Source organism: Oncorhynchus nerka, linkage group LG13 (assembly GCF_034236695.1).
Source record: "Oncorhynchus nerka isolate Pitt River linkage group LG13, Oner_Uvic_2.0, whole genome shotgun sequence".
Lineage (NCBI taxonomy): Eukaryota > Metazoa > Chordata > Actinopteri > Salmoniformes > Salmonidae > Oncorhynchus > Oncorhynchus nerka.
Window position 1 is genome coordinate 5,958,623 of NC_088408.1, and position 20,813 is coordinate 5,979,435.

The 20,813-nt window shown below is 42.5% G+C and overlaps 3 protein-coding genes across 5 annotated transcripts in view; 1 reads left to right on the forward strand and 2 right to left on the reverse strand.

Moving 5' to 3' along the window:
- snx17 (sorting nexin 17) overlaps positions 1-1,279 on the reverse strand; it is a 103,108-nt gene extending 101,829 nt beyond the window's left edge. For 2 of the 3 annotated variants that reach the window (XR_010465519.1, XM_065026143.1), the window contains exons 1-2: positions 946-1,279; positions 489-586 (exon numbers count right to left, since the gene is read on the reverse strand). Coding sequence is in view for 2 of the 3 variants with exons in the window: in XM_065026143.1 (XP_064882215.1) it covers positions 489-586; positions 946-1,012 (165 nt within the window). In the remaining variant the exon portion in view is untranslated. Of the gene's footprint in view, positions 1-488; positions 587-696 lie in introns of all 3 variants that reach the window. The other variant, XM_065026144.1, reaches the window with a different exon arrangement.
- An 842-nt stretch (positions 1,280-2,121) lies between these two features.
- atraid (all-trans retinoic acid-induced differentiation factor) lies at positions 2,122-6,775 on the forward strand. Its single transcript, XM_029653902.2, has 7 exons — positions 2,122-2,468; positions 3,906-4,048; positions 4,366-4,434; positions 5,142-5,213; positions 5,414-5,535; positions 5,708-5,808; positions 6,352-6,775. The coding sequence occupies exons 1-7, from the start codon at positions 2,376-2,378 to the stop codon at positions 6,454-6,456; spliced, it is 705 nt and encodes a 234-aa protein (XP_029509762.2). The 5' UTR covers positions 2,122-2,375; the 3' UTR covers positions 6,457-6,775.
- A 4,311-nt stretch (positions 6,776-11,086) lies between these two features.
- Positions 11,087-20,813, reverse strand: part of LOC115123119 (translation initiation factor eIF2B subunit delta-like) — a 43,333-nt gene continuing 33,606 nt past the window's right edge. The window contains exon 14 of the mRNA XM_065026145.1: positions 11,087-11,724. Within this exon, the coding sequence (XP_064882217.1) occupies positions 11,525-11,724 (200 nt within the window). The 3' untranslated portion in view covers positions 11,087-11,524. The remainder of the gene's footprint in view (positions 11,725-20,813) is intronic.

A 20,813-nucleotide genomic window follows, 5' to 3' on the forward strand; every position in this document is an offset into this window, starting at 1 on the left:
TGCTAGATAGCTAATAGCACAGGTGGTGGCCTCTGTATGCAGTCTGTCTTCTGTAAACAAGCTCTGTAGCATGGACATATGGCCGTGTGGGAACACTAACCCTATAAAATATATATATATATATTTTTTAAGTGTGTAGGAATTTCCCCTTTAGGTTTTTTGAAAATGATTTCTTGCTGATATGAAAGATCAATTTCTTACGTTTCCAAAAAGGATGTCAAGCATTAACGTTACATGTTAATGTTTAGAGAAAGCATCCGGCACTTAAAACTTCCCCAGTCAGAAGACACTATCATCAATTGGCTTAGCTCTATGAATGGGGTAGACCTGGGGCAACCATTCCACCCATTCCGCTCCTGCCATTACCACGAGCCAGTCCTCCCCAATTAAGGTGCCACCAACCTCCTGTGATTTCACATTCTAAGGAATCTGCAGTAAAATAACTGTACGTCGTAAAACAGACAAACGAAATCAGTTCTGGAACTCACCACATAAGTTGCTCCAGTTTCTCCCGAACGAACCTCCGTTTCGGGAATGGAGAAATGCATTTTAGATTTCAGATGGTCCACACTGGGCGAGAGATGCACTATTTAAGATGAGGAAGAAAAATGTTTTGAAGATAAAGTCTACGCGATTGCTTGGTGATGACTACAATCATTTGAAGAATAAAGTAGTCTTGCACTCCTCCGCTCTTACTCGGGCAACCCAGTGTTTATGTGCGTTGTTCAATCCGAGGCGACGAAGGGGAAAAAAAATATTTACTTTATACAACAATTCCTGTTGTACTGTACTGGATTAGTATAAAACTTCTCCCACGTCAGTACTCTAAACTTTTCCCACTAGCAGCCATGTTGCAGATTTAGGTAATTCCACCTTTATTGTTGGCAGTACAATTCAACTTATTCGTCGACTCTGTGTGTAGAGGTAAAAAAAAAAAACAGTCACCGTTGGCCCTGTTACAGCAATCCGTTGTCCAATTCGTGCCGACAATTCCCTTCACTTGCGTAATCATTAGAACTTTCGGATGAAAAGACGCCGTTTGCTCCTGCAAACCTCCGGTCACTGCCCTAAATGGTACAAACGACCGAGAGAGAGAAAACAAGCACAGATGTGTTGTAGCCTATATATTTTTTTGTAACGCTTTCTGTGTCTTGAAGTTCTCCTAAATAGGTTACTTTGGTGAGCAGGCGGTTCGAGAAAACAGACTTGATACTAATCCACGAAAACTGGATGCATTGTAGCCGTCCAGCAATAATGTATCTAATGGGCTTCAAGTAGATCATTAAGAAGCGTTGCAACAGTACTCCGGTCCAAACCATTTCTGAGAGAGGGGACCACATTTATTTCAAACATTGCAAAACAATTGTATTCCTACTTTTAAATTAATTCACGTAAAAAAAATAATTAACTTATTTTGGGGTTTAGGCCACATATACATAAAATATGTGATATTTACTAACAGCATGCAACAAAAACAATCCTTAGGTAAATGATCTCCTCTTGTATTCTGACCCCTGTTCTGTGATGGTGCTTTCCTGAGAGTCGGGATGGTCAGATGAGCGTGCATTTGAGCAGTCCAGACAACTTCCAAAACCAATTGAAATGTTTTTCTTAATAACAGCATTATAAAAATTGTAAATAGTTTATGTTTTATTTCCAAAATGTGTCATTTTGGCCATGTAAACCTGTGCATATTTGTTTTGTCTTGAAAGGCAGGCAACAAATAAATGTAGGCAATTAATAATACAACATATGATCATATTATAATAGACTACTACAGTCTAATAGGCTCTCTCTTTGAGATGCATGGGGCTGCAGGTAGTCTCGTGGTAATAGCGTTTGGGCCAGTAACCGAAGGAGTACTATTTTGAATTCCCGAGCTGACAAGGTAACAATCTGTTGTTCTGCCCCTGAACAAGGCAGTTAACCCACTGTTCCCCGGCAGGCCGTCATTTTAAATAAAATAATTTGTTCTTAACACACTTGCCTAGTTAGATAAAGGTTCAATACAAAAAAATCTTCAATCTATAGGCTGCATTTTAGGTATGCAAAAAATGTTGCGCAAATTGTACGGTCACGATGCACTGTCTGCGTTCAAACACTTCTGGTTTCCTTTTATATCCTCTGTCTCTTAATGATCATTAATGTGAACAGAAAGAGTAATAGATCTATAAGCAAAAATATACGATCTTTCTGAACGGCATTTACTATATCACTCTACCATAGTGTTTTTTTAATCTATTCAAATCGAGGACTAATCCTGGGTGAAAAGGAAACGAGGCAAGGGTACGAGTACTAACGGGGACGCGGCCGTGATTCACTCGCTTACAGTCACATGCCTATACGTTCCGGTCATGTGACTTGCGCGGTCGAAAATGACCGCTGGACACAGCCAGCAGAATGCAGCAGTGGTCTTGTTGTTCATTCATTTATGTTTCTCTGGTGGTTATCAACTGACTGAGTTACAGGTAAAGGGTCTGCTTCAGGTCTATAGGCAATGCTGTTCGGTGTCATATCAGATCCGTTAAATTGTTACTGCTGATGCTAGGCTACACTCGTTCTTGTTGTTGTTACATTGTAACTGCTTCTATACTCAGAGTAGAGTTGTTACGTTGTTTATACACTCGGATGTGTTACATTGTAATTATGCTGCTACACTCAGCGTTGTTACATTGTAATTGCTACGCTACTTGGCTACACTCAGCGTTGTTACATTGTAACATGCTACGCTACTTGGCTACATTCAGCGTTGTTACATTGTAACATGCTACCCTACTTGGCTACACTCAGCGTTGTTACATTGTAGCTGCTACTCTACTTGGCTACACTCAGCGTTTTTACATTGTAGCTGCTACTCTACTTGGCTACACTCAGCGTTGTTACATTGGCTACACTCACTCAGCGTTTTTACATTGTTACATTGTAATTCAGCGTTGTTACATTGTAACTGCTACTACTTGGCTACATTCATTGTAGCTGCTACTCTACTTGGCTACACTCAGCGTTGTTACATTGTAACTGCTACACTCAGCGTTGTTACATTGTAACTGCTACGCTACACTCAGCGTTGTTTGGCTACACTCAGCATTGTAACTGCTGCTACTCTACATTGTAGCTACACTCAGCGTTGTTACATTGTAGCTGCTACTCTACTTGGCTACACTCAGCGTTGTTACATTGTAACTGCTACTCTACTTGGCTACACTCAGCGTAACTGCTACTCTACTTGTTCAGCATTGTAGCTGCTACTCTTGTTACATTGTAACTGCTACTCTACACTCAGCGTTGTTACATTGTAACTGCTACACTCAGCGTTGTTACATTGTAGCTACACACTCAGCGTTGTTACATTGTAACTGCTACACTCAGCGTTGTTACATTGTAGCTGCTACTCTACTTGCTACACTCGTTGTTACATTGTAACTGCGTACACTGTGTTACATTGTAACTGCTACTCTACTTGGCTACACTCAGCGTTGTTACATTGTAGCTGCTACTCTACTTGGCTACACTCAGCGTTGTTACATTGTAACTGCTACTCTATTTGGCTACACTCAGCGTTGTTACATTGTAACTCCTACTCTACTTGGCTACACTCAGCGTTGTTACATTGTAACTGTCTTCTGCTGGTCTGCATGCTACACACTCACTGAGATTGCACTGCATTGTTGGTTAAGGGCTTGTAAATAAGCATTTCACTGCATTGTATTTGGCGTATGTGACAAATACAATTTGATTTTGTCGTTTGAAGCTATAGTATTGGTCAATAGTTGCCTGTAAAAGAGATTTTTTTTCTGAAGCATTTATTGTAGAAAGCTATTGTTGCTAGGCTAGGCTACAGTCTTGTTGATAAAAGCGTTGTGAATAGCTCCGTGTTGTGTATTTGTGGTCCACAACAACAACAGGTGGGCCTGTGTCATCTCTGCAACGGGACGGTCCAGAACGGCACTGCCGTGAGCCAGTTCTGTTCCGCGTCTGCGGGTTTGATTGATGGCCGCTGCTGCCTGCTGGGAAAAGAGAACATCAGGGATGCGGACTACATCATCGGGTAGGAATTAGATTTTGTGCTTTGAAAAGCATTTGTTTTGTAAACCTTTTGCAGTTGATAATCTGGTGGTCCTACTGAATTGCTCATAGAGGACAAATACTTTGTGTAATAACATTTAGTAACATCCAACAACTATTGGAAAAGAGATGTTCTCTCAGTGAGGAAAAACCAGTATAAATAAAGGTAAAATATATATATATTTTGAAAATGTACCAACTGATGACTTGTCTTGTAGCCAGTATCTGTCATAGTGTTTTGTTTTACTGTCTGTGCCCCTTATCAACATGTATTAGTCACACTCTTTACGTTTCCCTCAGGTTGGACCTATCAAACTGTTCCCTGAGCCATGTGGAAGACCTTCAAGATGCATTCAGCGCTACAACAATGTATGGAAACACAGACTGTTCACATCGACCTACATTACCAGTGTGTTACTATGTGCTGCGTTAAACCAGTGTGTCACTATGTGCTGCGTTAAACCAGTGTGTTACTATGTGCCGCGTTAAACCAGTGTGTTACTATGTGCTGCGTTAAACCAGTGTGTTACTATGTGCCGCGTTAAACCAGTGTGTTACTATGTGCCGCGTTAAACCAGTGTGTTACTATGTGCTGCGTTAAACCAGTGTGTCACTATGTGCCGCGTTAAACCAGTGTGTTACTATGTGCCGCGTTAAACCAGTGTGTTACTAGGTGCCGCGTTAAACCAGTGTGTTACTATGTGCTGCGTTAAACCAGTGTGTTACTATGTGCTGCGTTAAACCAGTGTGTTACTATGTGCTGCGTTAAACCAGTGTGTTACTATGTGCTGCGTTAAACCAGTGTGTTACTATGTGCCGCGTTAAACCAGTGTGTTACTATGTGCTGCGTTAAACCAGTGTGTTACTAGGTGCTGCGTTAAACCAGTGTGTTACTATGTGCCGCGTTAAACCAGTGTGTTACTATGTGCCGCGTTAAACCAGTGTGTTACTATGTGCTGCGTTAAACCAGTGTGTTACTAGGTGCCGCGTTAAACCAGTGTGTTACTATGTGCCGCGTTAAACCAGTGTGTCACTATGTGCTGCGTTAACTTCTGTTTTCTCTCTTGACTTTGCAGAGATCTCTCACTGAACCCCATTGTAAATCTGGACGATTCACTGTTTGAAGGCTTTATCCAGTTGGCTAACCTGTAAGTACAATATAATAATAATTATTAGGACTGAGCTGTAATTTTTTATAATACACTTTTTACATGTCCATCAATGTTTTGTCAATAACACCATTGCTACATCTCTCCTGTACTGTACTCTCAGGGACTGAGCACACTCCAGTAGCTCTGGTGCAAGTCTCTTCTGGTTCTAGTATTGTTTTCTTCTTTCAACCTGTAAGGATTCTGCCTGCCAACCTGGTCTGTCCAGGAGGCAATGCATCATGGGATAAGGTGAAGGTCAAAGGGGAAACTCATTTTTGTGAAGGACAGAAAGACATCTGTAACCAGACTGGTTCTTTGTGTAAGTCAGTCACTTACCATTACAGTTTTCCCGGGAAACTATAAATAAATAAAAAATGGGTGCCACCTCAGCTGTGATTCTATATACAGTGTGAACTGGCATCAGTCTTTTAACTGACAGTTTATACAGTATGTTATGTTCTTCTTCTCTCCTCATAACTTGGCTTCGACAGCGTTGAACTGCCCCGAGAACTCCCTCTGTGTACCATACGGTCCGGGCTTCTTTCAATGTAGCTGCGCCGGTGCCTTCCGTGGATACAAGTGTCTCCGAGAGGTCAGTTACGACAGCACAGCCTCCTTGTCATTACGACAACACAGCCTCCTTGTCATTACGACAACACAGCCTCCTTGTCATTACGAAAACACAGCCTCCTTGTCATTACGACAACACAGCCTCCTTGTCATTACGACAACACAGCCTCCTTGTCATTACGACAACACAGCCTCCTTGTCATTACGACAACACAGCCTCCTTGTCATTACGACAACACAGCCTCCTTGTCATTACGAAAACACAGCCTCCTTGTCATTACGACAACACAGCCTCCTTGTCATCTATTGGGAAATATTCTTACAAAATGTTGTATTATTATTATTTTGGGACAATGGCGATAAGTTGCATCACAAAAAAATAAAATATATATATATATATATATATGTTATTCATTAATATCGATATTCCGTAACTGATTGTTGAAGACAACGCAAGTATGAACTGCGAAAGAAATAACTGATATGGTGATATGAAACCCTTCAAAAAGAAAATATAACTGCTATGCACGAAATTAAATCGTTGTTGTCTGTGTGTTGTTGGCAGGGAGAGTTTCCTATAATCCAGGTGTTCGTGCCTCTAGCGGGCTCCACGGTCCTGGTCTCCATCCTGCTATGGGTCACCCAAAGACGCAAGGCCATATCAGTCTGAGGTTGTACCCGGGCACCTGGTCTGAGGCCTAGTCCTAGGACATTTTCAAGTGGTACTGACCTGAAATAGCAGGGGAAATCCTGAGTGGACTGTTGATTGAAATGGTCTCAGGGGTTAATGTTATAGTGCTGACAGTGGACTGTTGATTGAAATGGTCTCAGGGGTTAATGTTATAGTGCTGACTGTGGACTGTTGATTGAAATGGTCTCAGGGGTTAATGTTATAGTGCTGACTGTGGACTGTTGATTGAAATGGTCTCAGGGGTTAATGTTATAGTGCTGACTGTGGACTGTTGATTGAAATGGTCTCAGGGGTTAATGTTATGGACTGTGGTCTGGGGTTAATGTTATAGTGCTGACAGTGGACTGTTGATTGAAATGGTCTCAGGGGTTAATGTTATAGTGCTGACTGTGGACTGTTGATTGAAATGGTCTCAGGGGTTAATGTTATAGTGCTGACTGTGGACTGTTGATTGAAATGGTCTCAGGGGTTAATGTTATAGTGCTGACAGTGGACTGTTGATTGAAATGGTCTCAGGGGTTAATGTTATAGTGCTGACAGTGGACTGTTGATTGAAATGGTCTCAGGGGTTAATGTTATAGTGCTGACTGTGGACTGTTGATTGAAATGGTCTCAGGGGTTAATGTTATAGTGCTGACTGTGGACTGTTGATTGAAATGGTCTCAGGGGTTAATGTTATAGTGCTGACAGTGGACTGTTGATTGAAATGGTCTCAGGGGTTAATGTTATAGTGCTGACAGTGGACTGTTGATTGAAATGGTCTCAGGGGTTAATGTTATAGTGCTGACTGTGGACTGTTGATTGAAATGGTCTCAGGGGTTAATGTTATAGTGCTGACTGTGGACTGTTGATTGAGGAGATGGTCTCTAGGCCCATATGACATGTTTTAAGACTTACAGTTTTTGATGCTCAGTGTGTACAGCGTGCAGCCATTTATCTCGATCAACATGGTGTTATGTTCAACATAAGCTGTAACTTAATGTATATTTCATTCATGGTTTATTTACTAAGACTAACGCTCGTTACCTGAAGCAGGTATCGTCATCTACTTTGCATGTGAATAAGTCAATTCTCATAGGAGCTATAATATGCTATATAATTTTGGGGGGGGGGGGGGGGGGGGGAAACTGACAAGATATCGATTTGATAAATCACATTATAGAGAGACATGAGCAAAACACATTGCTTGCAGACAGTACCACCAATGTTGCCTTGTTCGTACATATGGTTACAGATCAACATGTTTATTAACTGAAATGGGTTGCCTTTTTGTATTTTACCTTGGATTAAAGACGGATGTTATACACGGACTGTGTGTGTGTGTGTGTGTCTCTTGACCTGAAGAGCCATTCTGAACGGCACACAGGTGACTTATGTACTGACCAATCAATCTGTCCAATTTCCTCTGCGCCATTGAGCAGTTCATTGAATACTAGTTGTGTTGACTTCTCTCTCTCTCTAATAAAATGTCTCTGCGATAGAACATCATGGAACATTAAAGAAAAGACTTTAAAGGAGACATTCTCCAACACTCCACTCGATAAATTGGATGTAGTCTATCACAGTGCCATCCGTTTTGTCACCAAAGCCCCATATACTACCCACCACTGCGACCTGTACGCTCTCATTGGCTGGCCCTCGCTTCATACTCGTCGCCAAACCCACTGGCTCCAGGTCATCTACAAGACCCTGCTAGGTAAAGTCCCCCCTTATCTCAGCTCGCTGGTAACCATAGCAGCACCCACCTGTAGCACGCGCTCCAGCAGGTATATCTCTCTGGTCACTCCCAAAAACAATTCTTCCTTTGGCCGCCTCTCCTTCCAGTTCTCTGCTGCCAATGACTGTAACGAACTACAAAAATATCTGAAACTGGAAACACTTATCTCCCTCACTAGCTTTAAGCACCAACTGTCAGAGCATCTCACAGATTACTGCACCTGTACATAGCCCACCTATAATTTAGCCCAAACAACTACCTCTTTCCCTACTGTATTTATTTTGCTCCTTTGCACCCCATTATTTCTATCTCTACTTTGCACATTCTTCCACTGCAAATCTACCATTCCAGTCTTTTACTTGCTATATTGTATTTACTTCGCCACCATGGCCTTTTTTTTGCCTTTACCTCCCTTCTCACCTCATTTGCTCACATCGTATATAGACTTATTTTTCTACTGTATTATTGACTGTATGTTTGTTTTTACTCCATGTGTAACTCTGTGTCGTTGTTGTTTGTGTCGAACTGCTTTGCTTTATCTTGACCAGAGGTCGCAGTTGTAAATGAGAACTTGTTCTCAACTGGCCTACCTGGTTAAATAAAGGTGTTCTCAACTAGCCTACCTGGTTAAATAAAGGTGTTCTCAACTAGCCTACCTGGTTAAATAAAGGTGTTCTCAACCGGCCTACCTGGTTAAATAAAGGTGTTCTCAACTAGCCTACCTGGTTAAATAAAGGTGTTCTCAACTGGTCTACCTGGTTACATAAAGGTGTTCTCAACTGGCCTACCTGGTTAAATAAAGGTGTTCTCAACTAGCCTACTTGGTTAAATAAAGGTGTTCTCAACTGGCCTACCTGGTTAAATAAAGGTGTTCTCAACTAGCCTACCTGGTTAAATAAAGGTGTTCTCAACTAGCCTACCTGGTTAAATAAAGGTGTTCTCAACTAGCCTACCTGGTTAAAATAAAGGTGTTCTCAACTAGCCTACCTGGTTAAATAAAGGTGTTCTCAACTAGCCTACCTGGTTAAATAAAGGTGTTCTCAACTGGCCTACCTGGTTAAATAAAGGTGTTCTCAACTGGCCTACCTGGTTAAATAAAGGTGTTCTCAACTGGCCTTGGTTAAATAAAGGTGTTCTCAACTAGCCTACCTGGTTAAATAAAGGTGTTCTCAACTAGCCTACCTGGTTAAATAAAGGTGTTCTCAACTAGCCTACCTGGTTAAATAAAGGTGTTCTCAACTAGCCTACCTGGTTAAATAAAGGTGTTCTCAACTGGCCTTTAAATAAAGGTGTTCTCAACTAGCCTACCTGGTTAAATAAAGGTGTTCTCAACTGGCCTACCTGGTTAAATAAAGGTGTTCTCAACTAGCCTACCTGGTTAAATAAAGGTGTTCTCAACTAGCCTACCTGGTTAAATAAAGGTGTTCTCAACTAGCCTACCTGGTTAAATAAAGGTGTTCTCAACTAGCCTACCTGGTTAAATAAAGGTGTTCTCAACTAGCCTACCTGGTTAAATAAAGGTGTTCTCAACTAGCCTACCTGGTTAAATAAAGGTGTTCTCAACTAGCCTACCTGGTTAAATAAAGGTGTTCTCAACTAGCCTACCTGGTTAAAATAAAGGTCTTCTCAACTAGCCTACCTGGTTAAATAAAGGTGTTCTCAACTAGCCTACCTGGTTAAATAAAGGTGTTCTCAACTGGCCTACCTGGTTAAATAAAGGTGTTCTCAACTAGCCTACCTGGTTAAATAAAGGTGTTCTCAACTAGCCTACCTGGTTAAATAAAGGTGTTCTCAACTAGCCTACCTGGTTAAATAAAGGTGTTCTCAACTAAAGGTGTTCTCAACTAGCCTGGTTAAATAAAGGTGTTCTCAACTGGCCTACCTGGTTAAATAAAGGTGTTCTCAACTAGCCTACCTGGTTAAATAAAGGTGTTCTCAACTGGCCTACCTGGTTAAATAAAGGTGTTCTCAACTAGTCTACCTGGTTAAATAAAGGTGTTCTCAACTAGTCTACCTGGTTAAATAAAGGTGTTCTCAACTGGCCTACCTGGTTAAATAAAGGTGTTCTCAACTAGTCTACCTGGTTAAATAAAGGTGTTCTCAACTGGCCTACCTGGTTAAATAAAGGTGTTCCCAACTAGCCTACCTGGTTAAATAAAGGTGTTCTCAACTGGCCTACCTGGTTAAATAAAGGTGTTCTCAACTAGTCTACCTGGTTAAATAAAGGTGTTCTCAACTAGTCTACCTGGTTAAATAAAGGTGTTCTCAACTGGCCTACCTGGTTAAATAAAGGTGTTCTCAACTAGTCTACCTGGTTAAATAAAGGGTGAAATAAATTTTTTAAAAAGCTCTCTTCCTCCAACAATGTAATGTATTCTATTACACACTGATATATTCAACATAAGCTGGCACTCTATTCAAATGATGGTTTACTAACACTAAAACTCCATAATAGGCATTTTAAGCCAACACAGGACCTAATTAAATCAGAACAGTTCAGATGTTTTGCTGTAGTTTGAATGAGGATACAGCATTTAGGGATACACAACTACAGCAGCAACAAAAACAAACATTATTTTAAATACCTTAATTGGTTTGATTGAAAACGTTCAAAACAGAAATCTTGGACTTTCATTGGCCACTTCTCTGCCGTTGAGATTTTCCTTTGATCAAGCTCGTATCCACAGTCTTGAGTGCTCATCTAGGGTCAGTTTAGTCTTTTAGATCATAATGAATACAATTGTATGGACAGATCCCAGGTCAACTCTCCTACTCTGAGATGCCATGTGGATACGGGACCTGTTCCCTATACCTTCTACCCCCCACCACCACCACCACCCGGACCAAATCCTCTATCGTCAACCCTGTTCAAAGAACACACAGGAAACTCTGTTTTCAATAAATAATGTGCCATTTATTACATGCCAAAAGTGTATTACATGCCAAACAGGTGTGAATGCCTGCTCAGAGTAGAACACTTCTGTAGTCTTTCTTGGGGCCAGCTGTTACAGTGGATATAGCCTAGCATGTAGAAAGGCTGAGCAAAGTGAGAGTCTAAAGACCCGGTCCAATGTCAACATATCAACACTAGCACGCTACTAACAATTAAAACAAATGTATTTGGTAGGTCTATGCATTCTAGAATGGTCGTCGGAACACCCCCATTTGGAACCCTATGACCTAATACCCTACACTATATATAGGAGGATAGGGTGCCCATAGCTTACAACTCTCAAACACAAGTGTTTCTTATAGAACACCACATCAAGTCAGATGCATCATCAGTCTGCGACTCTACGCCAAACCCCTGCGTCATTCCCCTTCCACCTGTTACTGGTCCAGGTTTTTAACCCTGAGAACAACAGGAACTGAGGTGCAGGGGATCATGCCCAGGTCTGTGATGACCAGGTCCACAAAGTCTGGTGGTGTGACGTCGTAGACCAGGTTCAGCAGACCCAGGGAGCTGACGTCCTGCCAGTTCTCCAGCTGGGTCTTCCCCTTGCGGGTCACCATCAGGTCATCGGGGTCATCTAAGGGAAAGGAAAAAAAGGAGGGTTTGTGAGTGTAGCACTGCTACTGATGTTTCTATGAATTGGATAATTGTGTCTATCGAGGTTTATATTACAGATCCCTATCTAGGTTACATCTCAGCGCTAGAGGCGTCACTACAGACCCTGGTTCGATTCCAGGCTGTATCACAACCGGCCGTGATTGGGAGTCCCATAGGGTGGCGCACAATTGTCCCAGCGCCATCCGGGTTACCTCATTGTAAATAAGAATTTGTTCTTAACTGACTTGCCGAGTTTAAATAAAACAATGACCAAGATCCATATCTAGGTTACCAGGAAGTAGAAAGGAAACTCAGCAAACTAAAACGTTTCATTCTATTGTGTTTATTAAAGATCCCCATTAGTTCCTGCCAAGGCAGCAGCTACTCTTCCTGGGGTCCAGCAACAGTAAGGCAGTTAGATACAGTTTAAAATATTACATGACATTACACTTTATCCAATACATTTAGTGTGTTCCTTCAGGCCACTACTCTACTACCACATATATACAATACAACGTATGTGTGTGTAGAGTGTGTGTATTATCATGTGTACCTGTGTCTGTGTCTCTTCACAGTCCTCGCTGTTCCATAAGGTGTATTTTTATCGGTTATTTAAATCGGATTGTACTGCTTGCATCAGTTACCTGATGTGGAATAGAGTTCCATGTAGTCATGGCTCTATGTAGTACTGTGGAATAGAGTTCCATGTAGTCATGGCTCTATGTAGTACTGTTCACCTCCCATAGTCTGTTCTGGACTTGGGGATTGTCAAGAGACCTCTGGTGGCATGTCTTGTGGGGTATGCATGGGTGTCAGAGCTGTGTGCTAGTAGTTTAAACTGACAGCTCGGTACATTCAGGATGTCAACACTTCTTACAAAAACAAGTAGTGATGAAGTCAATCTCTCCTCTACTTTGAGCCAGGAGAGATTGACGTGCATATTGTTAATGTTGGCTGTTTGTGTACATCCAAGAGCCAGCCATGCTGCGCTGTTCTGAGCCAATTGTAATTTTCCGATGTCCCTCTGTGGCACCTGACCACACGACTGAACAGTAGTCCAGGTGCGACAAAACTAAGGCCTGTAGGACCTGCCTTGTTGATAGTGTTGTTAAGAAGGCAGAGCAGTGCTTTATTATAGACAGACTTCTCCCCATCTTAGCTACTGTTACATCAACATGTTTTTACCATGACAGTTTACAATCCAGGGTAACTCCAAGCAGTTTAGTCACCTCAACTTGCTTAATTACTACATTATTTATTACCAGATTTAGTCTAGGTTTAGGGTTTAGTGAATGATTTGTCCCAAATGCAATGCTTTTAGTTTAAAAAATATTTAGGACTAAATTATTCCTTGCCACCCACTCTGAAACTAACTGCAACTCTTTGTTAAGTGTTGCAGTCATTTCAGTAGCTGTAGTAGCTGACGTGTATAGTGTTGAGTCATCCGCATACATAGACACACTGGTTTTACTGAGAGCCAGTGGCATGTCATCAGTAAAGATTGCAAAAAGTAATGGGCCTAGACAGCTGCCCTGGGGAATTCCTGTTCCTACTTGGATTATGTTTGAGAAGCTTCCACTAAAGAACACCCTCTGTGTTCTGTTAGATAGGTAACTCTTTATCCACATTATAGCAGGGGGTGTAAAGCCATAACACATATGTTTTTCCAGCAGCAGACTGTGATCGATGTCAAAAGCCACACTGAAGTCTAATAAAACAACCCCACTACCTTTTCTTTTTTTTTTTTTTCTTTTTTTTTTGCATTTTCCAATTAGAACATTCAAAACAAAAGTGAAAAGATATTAGACAACGATAGGACAAAGTGACAGTATCAGACGAACGTAACAAAATTTAATTATAATTATACTTATATAAACAAACATATAAAAATAACAAAATAACAAGACATTGGATCACCTGCCGTAGGCTACATATTATACATTACTTGTGAAACATTATATAAGGATTATATAGCGATTCAATCAATGTGATGAGGGGGGAGATTCTCCATACAGTCAATAAAAGGTTGACAAATTCTGTAAAATGTCTTTAACTTATTCCTCAAGCAGTAAGTGATTTTCTCCAAAGGGATACAACTATTAACTTCCGATAGCCACATTGCAACTGGCAGGGAGGAATCCGATTTCCATTTCAAGGCAATACATTTCTTGGCCATCGCTAGCAATATTTCTGTTAGCTTTATAGTATGGCTTTGCCTAAGATTGGTGTTAGTAAAGTTACCCAGTAGACAGACCTCCGGGTCTAAAGGGAATGCAACCCCGTGAATTGAGGATATGGTATCGCATACCCCCTGCCAGAAACAGTGTAGTTTTGAACACTGCCAAGTGGAATGGAGGAATGTTCCTTCATCTGAGCCATATCTAAAACATAGGGAGGAGATATCTGGGTTGAACTTGTGCAGTCTAGATGGGGTGATATAGAGCTGATGGAGGAAATTAAACTGGATCAGTCTGTATCTGGAGTTCAATGTGGATGTAACCCCATCCCTGCATAGGTTACTCCATAGATCCTCATCAAGATCAATACCCAGATCCTTCTCCCATCTAAGTCGGGGTTTATCTAGCCCAGGCAGTGTTAGTCCTGACATAAGAGCATTGTAAACACGGGAAATGGTCTTGAACAGTGGTTGGTCTGCGTGGCAGAGTTGTTCAATAGGTGACATCTTAGGTAGGTTCCATTGTCCCTTGAGAGTCACCCTAATAAAGTTTCGTAGTTGTAGGTAGCTAAAGAAGTCCCTGGTAGGCAAGTGGTGTTTCTGTTTCAGCTGATCAAAAGACATAAGAACTCCCTCCTCGTAACAATGTTCCAGAAGAGTGATCCCCTTATCAGACCATGGTCTAAAGTTACTATTCTGGAAAAACATAGGGATCAATCTATTGTTCCATAAAGGGGTTTTAGGGAAAGGAATCCCCCTCGTCCGAACAGCTCATGCAGTTTGCACCATGCCAGGACAGAATGTATGATTAAAGGGTTGTCTGTGATGGTTTTTATAGATTTTCTGTCCCATTTGTAAAACAAATCTGCCCCAGTGTCATCATTTACCTCAAGCTTTTCAATGTTCAACCATGAGGGAGAGGGACCATTGTCAAACCTCTGAGCCAGAAACCTAGACTGTGCAGCCCAGTAGTACATTCTAAAATTGGGGAGGTTTAAGCCCCCTTGACTGTAATCAAGGGTCAGTTTATCCAGGCCAACCCTAGGGGTTTTGCCGTGCCAGATAAACCGTCTGGTCAGCTTGTCGAGAGAGGAAAAAAATGCTGCGGGAACAGGGATAGGGAGAGATTGAAACAGATATAGAAACCTGGGCAGGACATTCATTTTAATTACATTGATTCTACCCAGTAGAGTGAGAGGTAAGTCCATCCATTTACAAAGGTCAACCTCCACCTTTTGCAACAAACTGGCCAGATTGAGTTTATAGAGGTTGTTCAGGTTACCATCCACCATTATGCCCAAATATGTGAAGCCCATAGGCGACCATCTGAAAGGAAACTTGTGCTTGATGGTATGATGGTCAAAGACAGACAACGGTAAGATTTCGCTTTTATCAAAATTGACCTTATATCCAGAGAAAGAACTATGACACTGTAGTAGGATCTGCAAGTGAGAGAGGGAGTGTTCTGGGTTTGTTAGAAATAAGACAAGGTCGTCCGCAAAGAGTGATAATTTATGGGTATGGGGTCCCACCTCAAAGGCATGTATGTCAGGGCACGTTCCAATAGCCTCAGCCAACGGTTCGATGGCGAGGGCAAAGAGGTGGGGGCTAATTGGGCAACCTTGTCTGTTCCCCCTATAAAGAGGGAAAGAGGAGGAAGTAATCCCATTGGTAGCAATCCTAGCTTTAGGAGATTTGTAGAGTGATTTTATCAAATTTACAAACACGGTACCTAAACCGAACTTTTCCAAGACGCGAAAGAGGTGTGGCCATTCAACCCTATCAAAGGCCTTTTCAGCGTCGAGGGAGACTGCGACACTAGGTATTTTGTTTTTGTTAGCAAGGTGAATTATATCAAAGAACCTTCTGAGATTATTGGAGGACAATCTATGAATTATGAAGCCAGTCTGATCTGGGTTGACCAACAGGGGAAGACATGACTCCAGTCTCTTAGACAGCATCTTGGTGACCAGTTTACAATCTGTGTTAAGGAGAGAGATTGGTCTGTAGGAGGCGCACTTTAGCGGGTTTTTCCCTTTCTTGTGGATTACAGTAATCACTGCTTGAGAGAAGGACTCTGGAAAGCAGTTGTCTTCTCTGGCTTTTTTAAGTACCTCAGGAGATTTATTAGAAGGTAAGGATTTAATGGCCTCCAACAATTCAGGAACTGAGAAGTGTTCACTCAGGCGCTCGCTGTCTTCCCCTGACAGGCATGAGAGGTTGAGAGAGGAGAGAGAGGAGTCGATCTCTGATAGATCATCGCTTGATTGGGAAGTGTAGAGGTCTTCATAGTATTTCTTAAAAGTATCATTAATTTCAGTAGGGTGGAAAGATATCTCTTTAGTAAGAGTTTCTCTGGCATTAATTGTCCTCTAACTTTCCTCTGCTTTCAGTTGCCATGCCAATACTTTGTGAGCTTTCTCTCCAAGCTCATAATAACGCTGTTTTGATTTAGTGATGGCCCTCTCAGCTTGATATGTGTTCAGAATATTATATTTAAGTTTTTTATTTACCAAAAGCCTATATAGATCTTTAGTCGGGCCTCTTTGGTAGGTTTTCTCTAGCTCGGAGATTTCAGATTCAAGGGCACTCAGTTTCCGCACCGTGTTTTTTCTTCAGCCCTTTAGTATAGGAAATAATCTGTCCCCTCAGATAGGCCTTCAATGTGTCCCAAAGAATGAAGTTGTCAGGAGCAGAGGGTTTGTTTGTCAAAGTAAAAATATTGATCTGCTCTTTGATGAATGCACAAAATTCAGGTTGCTTTAGAAGTGTAGAATTTAGTCTCCATCTATATGCTCCATTTACCTTGGTAGGAATGGAGATTGATAATACCAGAGGAGAATGGTCACTAAGCAATCTGGGGAGATACTCGACATCTAACACTCTATGAAACAGTTGTGTCGAAAGTAAAAAGTTATCTATGCGTGTGTGTGTCTTGTGTGGGTGTGAATAAAAAGAGTAGTCCCTATCCTGTGGGTGCAACTGTCTCTAGATGTCTAGTAAATTGAGATCTTTCATGAATGACATGGTGAGCTTGCCAGCTTTGGTAAGAAGTGAGGGTTTATCAGAGGACCTATCAGGAACTGTATCTAAGCAAAAATTAAAATCTCCTCCAACCAGTAGCCATCCTAGTGGTGCTTGAGCAACCTGAAGGAAGACATTCTGAATAAACATTTGGTCATCGAAGTTAGGAGCATAAATATTCAATAGGGTCCAAGACTCTGAAAACATATGCCCCTGCACCAAAACAAACCTGCCAGAAGGATCAGAGATGGTGTTGTTGACGCAGAAGGGGATGTGTCTACTTATCAAAATTGCAGTTCCTCTTGCTTTGGAGTTAAAAGAGGATGCAAAAACCTGTCCTACCCTTTCCCTCTTCAATTTCTTGTGTTCACTGGCTGTAAGATGTGTTTCTTGTAAAAACACAATGTCAGCCTTTCATTTCTTAAGGTATGTATAGACTCTTTTCCTTTTAATCGGGCTGTTAAGACCTTTTACGTTGAATGTGACATATTTTAGTGGATTAAACATAGGTTGGGTTTCAAATATGTAACTGAATTAGAAATCTATCATATTTAGATAATTAGGAAATGTTTCAACTTTGGTTTGAGCACAAAAGTGACCTGTGTGTCTCTTTAGGAAGGAAACAATAAACATAGAAAAAAGGAAGAAAATAAAAATCCCACCACCCCGATTGTCAGACTAGAACAACAATCCCAACAATCAAACATGAATACACTTGTAGAGATACGTTGCTGCTCGCTTTCCATCTTGTTCTTACTAGCTAAACCTTGGCGTAAACTAAAACCTGCGAGCTCACTAAATTGAAAACAAACGTTGTGAATAGATATTTATATTTATGGCTGAATATTTACTGCCCACGGTAAGGGATGCTTGAGTCTCTTTACGAAAGATTAACATAAATGAGGGGGAAAGCAGTGGGCCTAAACCCACTTATTGCTTCGCCCAGTAGATATGGACTAAACCAAAATATACTCTCCTGTAAATGTAATAGAACTCACCCCGGAAAGATACGGTTAGTTGAAAATGTACAAATCAATTATAGTGACCGGGAGATACCAGCAGTTCAATCCGGATAAGAGAAAACAAACCAACTGCATCTTATCCCCCAGAGAGACCGTCCTGGCTCAGACGTTGCATCTTATCCTCCAGAGAGACCGTCCTGGCTCAGACGTTGCATGTTATCCCCCAGAGAGACCGTCCTGGCTCAGACGTTGCATCTTATCCCCCAGAGAGACCGTCCTGGCTCAGACGTTGCATCTTATCCCCCAGAGAGACCGTCCTGGCTCAGACGTTGCATCTTATCCCCCAGAGAGACCGTCCTGGCTCAGACGTTGCATCTTATCCCCCAGAGAGACCGTCCTGGCTCAGGCGTTGCATCTTATCCCCCAGAGAGACCGTCCTGGCTCAGACGTTGCATCTTATCCCCCAGAGAGACCGTCCTGGCTCAGACGTTGCATCTTATCCCCCAGAGAGACCGTCCTGGCTCAGACGTTGCATCTTATCCCCCAGAGAGACCGTCCTGGCTCAGAGAGACGGCTTGCATCTTATCCCCCAGAGAGAGAGACCGTCCTGGCTCAGACGTTGCATCTTATCCCCAGAGAGACCGTCCTGGCTCAGGCGTTGCATCTTATCCCCAGAGAGACCGTCCTGGCTCAGACGTTGCATCTTATCCCCCAGAGAGACCGTCCTGGCTCAGACGTTGCATCTTATCCCCCAGAGAGACCGTCCTGGCTCAGACGTTGCATTTTATCCCCCAGAGAGACCGTCCTGGCTCAGACGTTGCTCAGTTCTTTGAGAAAAGTGTGCACTTCCGGTGTGTTGAAGAGATGGCTTCGGCCTTTGTACTGAACTTTCATCCGCGCAGGGTGGATGAGGTAGCCGGTGATGTTCTTCTCCTTCAGTGCTTTGGCGGCAGGTCTGAACTGCTTGCGGCGTCTGGCGAGATCCGCGCTCACATCTGGGAAAAGGCTGACCCTCTTTCCATCGATGGTGATGTCCCCTTTGGCTCTTGCGAGTTGCAGTATCTTCTCTCTGTCTTGGAAACGGAGGAACCTGATCAGGACGGCTCGTGGGGGCTCATCTGGCCGGGGTTTCGGCACTGATGTTCTGTGGGCGCGTTCGATTTCCAGCGGCTTGGTGAAGTTGGTTATGCCTCCGGGATCCATTGAGTGAAGAAACGGACCGGGTCACGGCCCTCGCTGTCCTCTTTCAATCCCACCACACGGATATTACTACGTCTACTCTGATTCTCCATCTGATCTACTTTGTTTTTGAGGTAGGCATTGTCCTTTTGCAGTTGTGTCAAGACCTGGTCATGTCTAGCGATGGTATCTTCAACTGTGCTAATGCGCAACTCTGCCTCAGTCGTTCTCAAAAAGAGATCATTCATGGAGGATTTCAGGTCGTCAATGGAAGAATGGAGTTCAGCCGATTTCTTATCGATTTTCAGAGAAAGACCTCTGTTACCATCCTGAATTTCCCGGAGGAGAGTAGCCAGCAGGTCGACAGGCTCGCGAGAGGCTGCTGAGAGCAACAGTCTGGAACTGTCGTCTGAGTTATGAGGGCTAATGCTAATCTTGCTAGCTGTAGCGTTATCGTTATCTTGGGAATCAACAACGTTTTGGTCGTCCTTCTTGCCTCTCGGTCGGAGGTCCATGGCTCTTTGGGAAGGTAAGTACCTGACAATTTATCAGCCGATGTTAGAATATTGTTTCAACGTTGTTATTTAGGTAAAAATAGAATAACTTTGAAGAGCTCGGTTTGTCAACGTCTGCTCAGCTCCGCGGCATCACGTGCTCCCCCACTATCTTTTTATCATACATTTCTCTCAGCCAATCATCAGTCATTTGTGTAAGTGCTGTGCTTGAACATCCTTCCCTATAAGCGTTCCGAAAGTCTGTTGTCAATTTGTTTACAGTAAAATAGCATTGTATTTGGTAAAACACCATTTTTTCCAAAAGTTTACTAAGGGTTGGTAACAGGCTGATTACTGGCTCAAATAGCAGAGCAAATGGGGCTTTACTATTCTTGGGTAGCAGAATTATTGTGGCTTCATACTGTAGATTCATCTATTAGCTCTAATAGGATAACTATATACACTGTAGTAGGTCTATTGTAAAGTGGCTGTTCCACTGGATGTCATAAGGTGAACGCACCAATTTGTAAGTCGCTCTGGATAAGAGCGTCTGCTAAATGACTTAAATGTAAATGTCTTTACTTCAACTTAGAAAACACTAAGTTTGGATCCTGATTGGTCAATGGCCATTTGTTGTTGACGATAATCCATGCAAAATTCTAAAATTCCATTTCAAGTATCAATCCACTGTCCCACGGCCCAGCCAGTCATTCAGAAACTGTCCCACGGCCCAGCCAGGCATTCATAAATGTAATCCATTGTCCTGCAGCCCAGCCAGGCATTCAAACTTCATCCGCTGTCCTGCAGCCCAGCCAGGCATTCAAACTTCATCCTCTGTTCTGCAGCCCAGGCATTCAAACTTCATCCGATGTTCTGCAGCCCAGCCAGGCATTCAAACTTCATCCGATGTTCTGCAGCCCAGCCAGGCATTCAAACTTCATCCGAGCCCAGCCAGGCATTCAAACTTCATCCTCTGTTCTGCAGCCCAGCCAGGCATTCAAACTTCATCCTCTGTTCTGCAGCCCAGGCATTCAAACTTCATCCGCTGTTCTGCAGCCCAGCCAGGCATTCAAACTTCATCCTGTCCTGCAGCCTTTCAAACTTCATCCTCTGTTCTGCAGCCCAGCATTCAAACTTCATCCGGCATTCAAACTTCATCCTCTGTTCTGCAGCCCAGGCATTCAAACTTCATCCGCTGTTCTGCAGCCCAGCCAGGCATTCAAACTTCATCCGC

Coding starts and splice junctions, on each gene's coding strand:
- atraid (XM_029653902.2), top strand. CDS start 2,376: ATGACCGCTGGACACAGCCAGCAGAATGCAGCAGTGGTCTTGTTGTTC. Junction 4,049..4,365: donor GATGCGGACTACATCATCGG/GTAGGAATTAGA, acceptor CGTTTCCCTCAG/GTTGGACCTATCAAACTGTT. Junction 4,435..5,141: donor GCATTCAGCGCTACAACAAT/GTATGGAAACAC, acceptor TTGACTTTGCAG/AGATCTCTCACTGAACCCCA.